The sequence below is a fragment of the Tupaia chinensis genome, unplaced genomic scaffold (genome assembly GCF_000334495.1).
Source record: "Tupaia chinensis unplaced genomic scaffold, TupChi_1.0 Scaffold000494_1, whole genome shotgun sequence".
NCBI lineage: Eukaryota > Metazoa > Chordata > Mammalia > Scandentia > Tupaiidae > Tupaia > Tupaia belangeri.
The window spans coordinates 2,157,429-2,168,301 of record NW_006160006.1 but is presented as its reverse complement, the minus strand read 5'-3'; the positions used below and the strand labels follow the sequence as shown (position 1 = coordinate 2,168,301).

The 10,873-nt window shown below is 56.6% G+C and overlaps 2 protein-coding genes across 2 annotated transcripts in view; both read right to left on the bottom strand.

Moving 5' to 3' along the window:
• The window catches only part of FGF17 (fibroblast growth factor 17), an 8,757-nt gene extending 7,432 nt beyond the window's left edge, over window positions 1-1,325 (bottom strand). The window contains exons 1-2 of the mRNA XM_014590875.1: window positions 1,321-1,325; window positions 46-156 (exon numbers count right to left, since the gene is read on the bottom strand). Of these exons, the coding sequence (XP_014446361.1) occupies window positions 46-156; window positions 1,321-1,325 (116 nt within the window). The remainder of the gene's footprint in view (window positions 1-45; window positions 157-1,320) is intronic.
• A 2,770-nt stretch (window positions 1,326-4,095) lies between these two features.
• The window catches only part of NPM2 (nucleophosmin/nucleoplasmin 2), a gene marked incomplete at its 5' end in the record, with an annotated part of 12,604 nt that continues 5,826 nt past the window's right edge, over window positions 4,096-10,873 (bottom strand). Inside the window, 5 exons of the mRNA XM_006156479.3 lie at window positions 4,096-4,797; window positions 4,902-4,935; window positions 6,834-6,868; window positions 7,019-7,179; window positions 7,768-7,861. Coding sequence (XP_006156541.1) covers window positions 4,753-4,797; window positions 4,902-4,935; window positions 6,834-6,868; window positions 7,019-7,179; window positions 7,768-7,861 — 369 coding nt within the window. The remainder of the gene's footprint in view (window positions 4,798-4,901; window positions 4,936-6,833; window positions 6,869-7,018; window positions 7,180-7,767; window positions 7,862-10,873) is intronic.

The window sequence follows — 10,873 nt, the reverse complement described above, 5'->3', positions numbered from 1 at the left end:
ACCTCAGTGCTTCTTGGACCCAGGGAGAGGCCAAACCTGCCCTACCTGTCCTCTGGAAAGGGGACCCCCACATTGGTAGGGAGGGAGAACACAGAAAAGTCAGCGAGGCGGCTACCTACCTGAGTTTGACAGCAGAGAACCAAGAGCTGCAAGCACCTGTGTGGGAAAACAGGCAGACCCAGGTGTGGGCGCCCCAGCCAGGCCCCCCACATCCCGCCAGCAGGAGAGTCCGAGGATGAGGTCTGCCCCAGGCTGCAAATGGCAACAAACACAACTCCAGAACTCCAGCCCAGGGGCAGCACACTTACAGGGTGAGGCTGGGCAGCAGGCAGGCGGCTCCCATGGCTGGAGGGTTTCTTGGGGTGGTTGCCCCCTGCCCCCAACTCTAGAGCAGATGTGGGCAGTCCCCAGGGGTAGAGTCCCAGAGAAGCCAAGGTCTCTGGAGCCACAGGTTTTCAGGGGGCAGAGGAGAGAGAAGGGAGGAGGGGGAGGAGGAGAGGAGGGAGGAGGAGAGGAGGGTATAATTGGGAGACTGAGGTGTGAGGTGTCCACCTTCCTGGCCAGTGAGGCTGCACAGCAGACGCTGGTGGGGGCAGGCACGCTGGCGCCCTCTGGGCTGCCAGCCTCTCGCTGCCTACCGAGAACAAGCGCAGGACGGAGCGGAGTGGGAAAGGGAGGTTGGCCCTACACTGCCCGCTTTATTGCTGACCCTCAGGGATCCGCTGGACCGGCTGCAGGGCTGCAGAGTGTGTGGCAGGCTGCGGGGGGAGGCGGCTCCTCTCCTCTCAGGGTCAGCCTCTCTGGCCCTCAACTTTGGCACCCCATCTCCCCAAGGGTGAGCTGCAGGTCTGCAGCTGGGGCTGGGGTCGCTGGTCCTGGCTCTGGGTTGGAAATCCCCTGAAGCGGCCTTAAAAGGAGGAGTCTCCCCCCAGGGGGTAAGGGGTGGGCCCGGCTGGAGCGCTAGCTCTGCCTGTCACCCCTGGCCACTGGGAAGGAGGGGCGAGGCTGAGCTGACCAGGCGCAGACTTGGAGTGCAGCAGGTTGGGGGCCTGGGCTGAAGTGCCGGGTGCTCTGCAGTTTCTTCTGAGAAAAGGGGACAGTGGTGCCAGGGTGCTGGGGGTGCGTGAGGCAGCAGGGCGCAGCAGACTTCGTGTGTCCACGTGTGACCTTGTTCTCGGCTGAGGCCAGCCTCGCTCGCCACCGTCTCGCCCTCTCGGCACCGTCACGGGGCGCTGAGGACTGAGCAGAGTCGGGGCCTCCCGTGGGCCCTAGTCACACCTGTGGCCAGTCCACACTGCCTCGCACCCTGGCAGCTCTTACCCCATGTTGCTGACAGGCGACTTGCTCAGGATGACAAGCTAGCGAACAGAGGGACCCGCTTCCGAGTCTCCATCCTGCATGGATCCCGTCCATGTCCATGTCCGTGTCCTCCTGGGTTTGGGAATTAAAGGCGCACTCTGAGGCCCTGGGAGCCGGCTGCTGTGCCGCTCCCTTCTTACAGAAGGGTGGACAACGATGGTGGCGACCGCTGAGGGGCAGGTGCTGGAGGACGTCCCCGAGGGAAGCTCCATTGGAAGGAAGCAGAGCTCAGGCCTCAGTGTACCCGGATGGGAAGGGGAAGGAAAACACCGATGCGGATTTATTTACCGGAAGAGAGGGCAGGGAGGGCGAACCTCTCACCTCCAGGTGCCTTCTCACCTTGCTGATCTGCGCCAATCCACACAGTGTCTGCCACCCCTGCCTGCTCAAACGCGGACACCTGCGGCTCTGTCCAGCCTCCCTGCTCCGCCCCGCCTCCCAGGCTAGCGCCGGCTGGGCTCACCGGTTGGGGCAGGAAGTGTGACCTCCCCTAACTGGGAGCCCAGGGCTCGGGAATGAAACTCAAAGAATATCCAAACTGGTCACTGGTCAAACTCCTCCTTGCAAAGGAGAGACCCAGAGAGTGCAACTGACACCCCAAAGTCTTGCTCTGCCTCTGCGGTAGAAACTTCCAGACCCGTCTCTCTGATGTATTCGGGCTGGCTCCTGCTCTGTTCTCTGGGAAACTTTTGACCCACGCCCACCCCCCACTCTGCAACTCCCAGGCGGGTGTTAAAGGTTAAGAGCACAGACCTGTGGAGGGGCAGCCCAGGCCTTGGGTCTCATGGGGGAGCTGAGGGTGGAGGAAGGCTGGGGACAGTGGAAGTGGTTCAGGGCTTGAACCTTAGCACCTGCTTCCTGTGGTAGGGACAGTAGGCAGCCCTCAGCCTAGGCTGGGTCTCCATGGTAACAGATGCCAGCAGTCAGGCTTGGCCTTGGGGCTCAGCCAGGGGGCCAGTGCCAGGGGCTCTGGGCATGGCTGTGTCACGGGAGAGAGGGCTTTTGGTCCTGGCCCCTTCCCATTCCGATCTGCAGACCTGGCGCTCTGGCGTGGTTTCTCTTTGCTCCCATGGGAAAGCCAGTGGTGGGCCTTGAGGGGGAGACAGTGTGAAGCCTGGGTCTTCCCCCTCCCTGGCCCTCCCAGGCTGTGCGACCTGGGAGAATCCCTGTATGTCTCTGGTCTCGGCTCCCCATACTATAGAGGGGGACTGGCTATTGTCACTGAGGCTGTCAAAACTCCCACTGTGTCAACTGAGATAAAGGCTCCCTGGGAAGGATCAAGTGCGGCAGGGACAGCGAAGGGAGCAGGGGCCCTCCCTGCGGCCCGGGGTGGGGAGAAGGGCAAGATTCCGTCATGTTTATTGGGAGGATTGCAGGAGGTGGTAGGGAAAACGAGTAGCCTTGGCTGCCGGGGTTAATCGCCACCCCCTAGTGCCAAGTTCAACACCCCCAGCCACCGTCTCACGCCTGCTTGTGACGACTCAGCCGGTGCAAACAGAGCCCCTGCAGACCTATCTCTTGTCACCACCAGCCAGGGCCCAGCCCGCCCTTTCCCTGTTGAAAAGGGCAGGGAAGGGCAAAGGGCACCTGAGTGATGAGACAGACCCACCTTTGCCATTTCATCCCCACTACTGCCTCAGAGTTGATCCTGGGGGGCCCTCACGTGCCCGGGGTGCAGGGGCCACCTGCAAGGAGGCCCCCTGCTCTCAGCTGACATGACTTCCTATGGGCCTCATTCTCCAGTGACCAGCTTGACCCAAGCTCAGGCTCTGGGGTCAGGGCGGCTCCCAGTGGCCGTGTGAGCTTGGGGCAAGCTGTTGAACCTCCCTGCTGCCCTGATCCGAGAGGGGGCTTGTCACACCCACCTCGGGGTGTGGCTGTGGGCACTGGAGGGTGGGGAAGGTGGTGTGTACCGTTCTCGTACTGTAGTCACACCATCCGCTTGCCCTAGCCCTCTGCACCCCTGCTCCGGGCAGAGCCTTCTGCCCCTCCTCAGGTAGCCCACACCCTCCCCAACCCTCCTCCCAGCCAGTGTGCTTGCATGTTCAGGCTGATGCAGGCCCTGACCTCCAGGCCCCCACGTGGCCTGTGTCAGAACACCCTGCTCCTGCTCGGCACCCCTGCCCAGAGACCACCATAGACCTCCCAGCCAGCCTGTCCTGTGGAAACACCTGACAGTAACAGGAAGGCCAGCCCTGGGGTTGGCCAGCCTCTGCAAATTAGTCTCCACTCAGTGAGCCAAGGTTAGCTCGTCCTCACCTGCCGAGGGGTGGTGCGGGCAGGACCAGCAAGGCTGCCACCCCTGCCCTCTTCTGTCTGGCCTCCAGAGGAGTCTAGAGCCTAGTGGCTGCCCTCTGACCTCCTGGGACTCACAGCTGGGGGTCTCAGGGAGGGTGCTGGGTAGAGAGCAGAGCCAGTTCCCCACTGGCTCCCAGGGTCGCAGGGGAGCAAGAAAAAAGCTCAGCAGAGGTCCCCAGTGGAACCCTGCACAGGGCCATCTGTGTGCCTGCCTGCCTTGGGGACTCAGCAGGGTGGCCCAGGGGCAAGCAAGTCTCTGTGCCACCCTGTAGGCCTGGGAGAGGGCAGGAGCTCTGAGACATGTGGGGGCCCTTCACCCACTTTCCCAGCCTCAACTAGCCTCCCCTCAAAGCATGACTGAACCCCACTCAGGTGGCACATGGGCTGGGTCCCTGTCCTGTCCACTCCCCCACCCCACCGGGAAGGGGCAGGCCTCTGGGCTCCCACAAGTGAGGGCTGCATGAGCGAGCACTGGCCCGTGATGGAAGCCAGCCCGGGAGGGAGGGGCAGATGGCCAGAGGTGCCACGAGGCTCTGCATTTGACAGCAGCCGCACAGGTGAGAGGGGTCACCAGAGCTCTGCACCTGTAATCTGGGCCTTGCCCCAGGGGAGCATGGGGAGGAAGCCCTGCTGGTTGCAGGTACCTCCCTGGACCAGGCCTGACCCAGCCTGGTGAGTGCAGGGGCAAGGGGAGGAGGTGAGGCTGGCCACGAGGCTGAGCTGCTGCCCAGGTCTCCCCTCCAAGTCGGGGTGTGCCAGAAGGACTGGGGAAAGTGGGAAAGCAGCACCGGGTCGGGTGTGTGCAGGTGTGTGGCTCTCGGGCAGGTGGGCTGGTTCGCGGTCACCCTCTGCCGGGCAGCTGGACTGGCTGGCCAGCAAGGAGGCGGGCTAGGGAAGAGGAGGCCGGGACCTGCTAAAGCAAACTTTATTATGGCCCCGAGGTCTGTCTCCAGAGCCCCCTGAAGCCAGATTGTTGGGGACAGGGGCCCTTGTGTTCCCTCACTACTGCTGCACTTCAGTCAGACTCGGATGGAAGGCCAGGTGGGGACCCTCTCGAGCCCCCTGGGTCACTGCAGTGACTGGGCCACTCCTGGCTCATTTCTTGGGTCCTGGCTTCTTCGATCTGGGTGTGGGCTTGGTCTGTGGAGAGAAGGGAGGGCTCCCATTCCCTTCTGCAGCCTGGGCTGGGCAGCCTCCCGAGACCACTGGCCTCCCCCCAGAGGCCCAGCGCCATCAGTACTCACCTTTCTCACAGGGCTCTTGTCTCTAAGACTGGGTCTGGGTAGGGCAAGAAATGGGGATACAGGTGGGAAAGAGCACGCACTCAGCTTGAGGTCCGCTCTGGGGCCCTCCTGGTTCCCCTCACCAAAGCTGAGCCTGGACAGTTCCAGGATGGAGGGGCCAGAGCCGGGAGCAGGGAGGCTGCAGGACCCCTTTCCTACTGCTCACCCACGGAGCAGCGCTCTGCTTAAGAGGTGTCTATTTCTTCTCATGCGCCTGTCATTATAGAAGTAACACTGACCACAGGACCAGCAGATGGCATAATGGCTATGTCTCTGGACTCCCATGTAGCCGACTGCAGTTCGAGTCCTGGACCTGGTGGCTTAAACTCACGCCAGGTGTGTGTGCATGCGTGCCCAAGATCCCGAGAGGAGAATGGGATTGCAGCATGGCCATCCCCCTGGGGGGTGATTTCTCGCTTTCTGTCTCTGTCTGTCTTTCTGGTGAGCACACACGTCCTATAGCAAAAACCTCTCGAAAAAAACTTTTTTTTAAGGGGTCAGCAAGTGGCAAGGTGGTTAAAGGTGCTGGGTTCCCATGTGGCCAACTGCAGTTCAAGTCCTGGATGTGGCAGCTTGCTTTCTCCTTTTCCCTTTCTCTCTCTCTGGTCAAATTTAAAAAATAACAACAAAATAGAATTAAATAAATAATTCTTAATTTTTAAAAAATGTCTTTCAGGATCCTCCCCCCCGCACCCCGTGTTTAGTTTTTTTTTTTTTTTTTTGGCTATAGGGAGCATGCACTCACTGGAAAGAGAGAGGGAAAGTGAGAAATCACCCCTAGGTGGGGTGCCCATACTGTAACTTCTTCATTCTCCTCTTGGGATTTTGGGCATGCACACATACAAGCCTGGTGTGTTTTTCAAAGCACTAGGTATGGGCTTTGAACCATGCAGTTAGCTCTATGGGATCCAGTGCCTTAACCACCATGCCACCTAGTGACTCCAGGTTTTCTTTTGTCAAACTTCTAAAAATATATTGGGTAAAATGAGAATGATTTGCTATTCTGTTCGTTTCACTCATCGTTTTGCAGGTTGCTATATTCTTTATGAACATGTCTGCAATATTCCATGGAGAACACGTGACAGTTTGCTCAACAACCGGCCGGCATTTAGAATGCTTCCAGTTTCTGTTTTACTTAAATACTTGGTCTAGCCCATGGTCTGCTACTTGAGGCAGCTGGATCCCGCATGGCTGGTTGTGCAGTTCAAGTCCCAGACGTGGCAGCTTGTAAAAAGGCCAAGCGTGCATGCGCACAAGCGTGTGTGGGCCTGAAATCCCGCAAAGGGGGTGATGGAGAAAGGGCTGGGGTGTGACTATGTCCTGGGGGGGTGCTTCCTTTCTCTCTCTCCTTCCCTCCCTCTCTCTGGCTGGCACACATGTCCTCCGGCATATTAAAAACAAATGAAACCCCTCACGGGGATAAGCTTCCTAGCGCATGTAATTCTTTGTGTTTTGGATGGGATTCTCCAGAGGAAATGAGCTTGAGAGCAGTTAGGTCAGGAGTGAGAAGGTGATTGGGCCAGCCTTTGGGCTGCCACACATGGGTGCCCACTGCGTGGGAGTACCCAGCTGAATCCTACCTCTGTCTTTTATTTTAGCTTGCTATAGGGCTAGCACACGTGCTGGAAAGACAGCGAGGGAGAGAGGGAAAGTGAGAAGTCGCCCCCCAGGGGATGGCCATGGGCAATCCCTTCTCTTTTTGGGACTTGGGCATGCACATAGATGTGCCTGGTGTGATTTTCAAGCTGCTGGGTCCGAGCCTCGAACCGCAGCCGGCTGTGTGGGAGGCAGTCTCCTTACCCTGCACACCACTTGCTGGCCCCGTCCCTGTCCTTTCTAGCACGCGCACCTCCACTGAGAGCTCGGGGCCGCTCTAACAGAGGAAGGCCTTACCTCATCTCCTCCTCCTCTTTATCCAGCTTTTTTTTCTGGAAACCAAAACCAAGTACATTAGTAGGGTTAGGGCGGCCCAGGGCCAGCCTGGATGCCCATGTCTCTGCAGTCCCCCGCTGCGTGCCCGGTCCCGTGGTGGCTCTGCCGGGTCACCACCTCACCCAGCAGCTGCACCCTCTTCCCACCTTAGCAACATCTGGCTGCTTCTGGGGCGCCAGCCTTTTGACTTGTTTGACAGGAGTGTCCTCCAGAGACACCTCTGCATCATCGTCGTCGTCATCTTCCTCCTCCTCCTCCTCCCCCTCTTCTTCCTCTTCTTCCTCTTCCCAGAGCAGGTCTGAAGTTTCTGCCGTGGCATGGGAAGGGGGCGGGGTGGCAGCAGGTGGCAGAGCTCCTGACAGGGGACACGTCCCTCCCAGCCCAGGAGTGGGACGCGCTCACTACCCGCCTACCACTGTAAAGGCCAGACCCTTCCTGGGGGAGGCCACGGTGGGTAGAGATCTGGGAAGGCGCCACAGAGGGGTGGGTGACAGGACTGAAGGTGGGCAAGGTGGCAGGGGAGAGGCCAGACCCTACCCAGGCAGCTAGGAATTCAGACCCTATCTGAAGGACATGGGACCTGCCCCGGGTGCCTGGCAGGAGGGCACCCTGACGGAACAGGCCCGGGAAGGACTGCCGGGTGCCAGCCCTGTGCCAGGCTGCTGTGCGTGTACCAGCCTGCTGCTGCTGACGGCAGCCGGGGTTCCAGAGCTCCCCGGGGCTAGCTGTCACTCACTCCTCACGACTACTCTGTGAAAGTGGAGCTGGGGCTGGGAGGACCTGGGGCCAGGGCCAGTCGTGTCACCTTTGGGGACTTTCTCCAAGAATTCCCACCCCTGCCCAGCCCTGTGTGGGGCGTGGCACTCTCACCCCCCATGGCCAAGGTCAGACTGACCGTAACACTCCTGACCACTGAGGAACACGGGGCCGGAGCCAGCGCAGAGCTGGAAAGTGACGGGAGGAGAGAGCTTCAGCCCCATCAGGGAGACCTGCAGGGCAGGAGAGAGGAGGGGTGACCCGGTAGTGCCTGCGGCTGGCCTGGGCAGAAACCTCCCCTCGTCCCCTCAGGCTCCGGGTGGCCTGGTCTAGTCCTTACCAGCCCCTGCCCCCGACTGAGGTGAACCCGTCCACCTCATTCCCACTAAGACCCCGAGCAGGCTTGCGGGAGGGGTAAGAGCAGAGCCGGGTCGCCAGCGGCACTCTGCCATGCGGGTCCAGCGCCTCACCCTCTGTGCCACCTGCCCACCCTGACTTTGTGTTTCGAGTCCTGGACCCGGTGGCTCAACCTGGGCATGTGTGTATGTGTGTGCATGCCCAAAATTCTGAGAGAGAACGGAGGAGAAGGGATTGCAGCTTGGCTGTCCCCCCAACCCTCGCCCAGGGATGTGTGTGATTTCTCACCTTCCTTCTGTCTCTGGTGACTACACATGCCTAACATACAATAAACTTAAAAAAAAAAAAAAAAAGAAAAAAAAAGATACAAAAAATAAGAGTAAAATGACAAGGTAAGGGGACCAGCAGATAGCATAATGCTGACATTGCTGGACTCCCACGTAGTTGACCATGGTTCAAGTCCTGGACCTGGCAGCTTAAAACTCATGTGCGCACATGCATGCCAAAGATCCCGAGAGGAGAACGGAGGAGAGTCACAGTGTGGCTAAGCCCCCCAAGGGTGATTTCTCGCTTTCTGTATGTCTCTCTGGCAAGCATACGTGCCCTATAGCCAAAATCTCTTAAAAAAAAAAAAAAGGAGAAAATATACTATATAAATGCCAATCAAAAGAACTACACTGACTTTATATATGCATATATATGAATGTGTGTATACATGGACACGCACATGTGCACACACACAGCACTCATATGCACACATATACATACACACATATATACACTACACATATACACACATGTATACATGTATGTGTATACAAGATTACATATATAATATTTTTGCCATAGGGCATGTGTACTCACCAGAGAGAAAAAGGGAAAGTGAGAAATCACCCCTTGGAAGGATGGGCACTCTGCAATCCTCTCTCCTCTTGGGATTTCGGGCACACGTATACACGTGTCCTGTGTGTGTGTCTAGCTGCTAGGTCTGGGGCTCAAACCGCTCAGTCAGCCATGTGCGATCCAGCACCTTAGCTGCCATGCCGCCTGCTGGTCTAGACCGACTAGATGTCAGAATACTTAACAGGGATAAGGAGGGCCCTTATATGGCAAAGGATCAACAAGCAGAGCATAATAGCCCTAGAGCTGTGCGTCAAAGGCTGATCATCGGGAGGGGAGACCGGTGAAGACACGATTATCGTTAGTTACTGAGGGGAGTGCTGACGTCTCTATAACAAGTCAAGTAGGTAGAAAATGAGTAAAGAGCACGGGGCCAGCAGGTGGCATGGTGGTTAAGAATGCTGGACTCCCACATAGCCGACTATGGTTTGAGTCCCGGACCTGGTGGCTTGCTTCCTTCCTCCCACATTTTCTCTCTCACTCTGTCCCTCTCTAGTCAAATTAAAAATAAATACATAAAGTTTAATAAAATAATTATTAAAAAAAAAAAGAAAGAAAATGAGTAAGGAGGGGACAGCAGGTGGCATGGTGGTTAAGGCCCTGGGCTCCCACAGGGCTGGCTGTGGGCCAAGTCCCAGACCTGGTAGCTTGCTGTCTCTCGCTCTCTCGTGAGTGCATGTGTCCTATAGTAAATTTTAAAAAGAATAAATAAGCAATAATTGTAGAAGAGATTTTTGCCACAGGCTGTGTGTACTTGCTGGAGAGAGAGAGAGACAGTGAGAGGGAGAGTGAGAAGTCACCTCCCACCCCTATGGGGGTGGGGGTGGCCATGTCTCAGTCCTCCTTCATTCTCCCTCTGGGACCTTAGGCCTGCACGCACTGGGTCCAGGACTCAAACTGTAGTCGACCATGTGGGAGTCCAGGGATGTAATCACTGTGCCATCTGCTGGCCCCAATAAGTAATTCTTAATAAAACACACACACACACACACACACACACACACTCAAAAGTGTCACTGAGACCTTCACCAACATAGGACATATTCTGAGACACAAAACAAGTCACACCCCATTCCAGCCTAAAATGACTAAGTTCTCAGGCCACAGTGAAATTCAACTAGAAATCAGCGAAAGATAACCTTAGAAAATCCTGAATTACTTGGGGAACAAAAACCACTAACCATAGCAACTTAAAACACTTTGGGGCCAGTGGGTGACGTAGTGGTTAAGGAACTGGACTCCTACATAGCCAACCACAGTTCGAGTCCTGAACCCAGAGGCTTGAAACTCACACCAGGCACATGTGTGTGCCCAAAATCCCAGAAGGAGAATGGGTTGTGGAGCGGCCATCCCCCTTGGAGAGTGATTTCTCTTTCTCTCTCTATCTCTCTGGCAAGTGAACACCCCAAGCAAAAGTCTCTTTAAAAAAAAAATATTAAATATTTGGTACCAGCAGATGACACAGTGGTTACCTCACTGGACTCCCACATGGCCAACCATGCATCAAGTCCAGGACCTGGGTGTGTGTGTGCGTGCATGCCCAAGATCCCGGGAGGAGAAAGGAGGAGAAGGGATTACAGCTTAGCCATCCATCTGTGGGGTGATTTCTTGCTTCCTGTCTCTCTGGTGAGCACCTAGAGCAAAAAAAAACCAAAAACCTCTTAAAAATTTTTAATTAGGGAACCAGCCGTTAGCGTAATGGCTATGTCGCTGGACTCCCACGTAGTAGACTGCGGTTCGCGTCCCAAACCCTGTGGCTTAAAACTCATGCCGGGCATGTGTGCGTGCGTGCCCAAGATCCCGAGAGGAGAATGGAGGAGAAGGGATTGCGGCATGACCATCCCCCCTGGAGGGTGATTTCTCACTTTCGGTTTCTATGTCTCTCTCTGTCTGTCTGGCAAGCGCACACGCCCTATAGGGAAAAAAAAAAAAGAAAAACCTCTCTAAAAAAAAAAAAAAGAAATTTAATTAAAACTTTAAAAAATTAA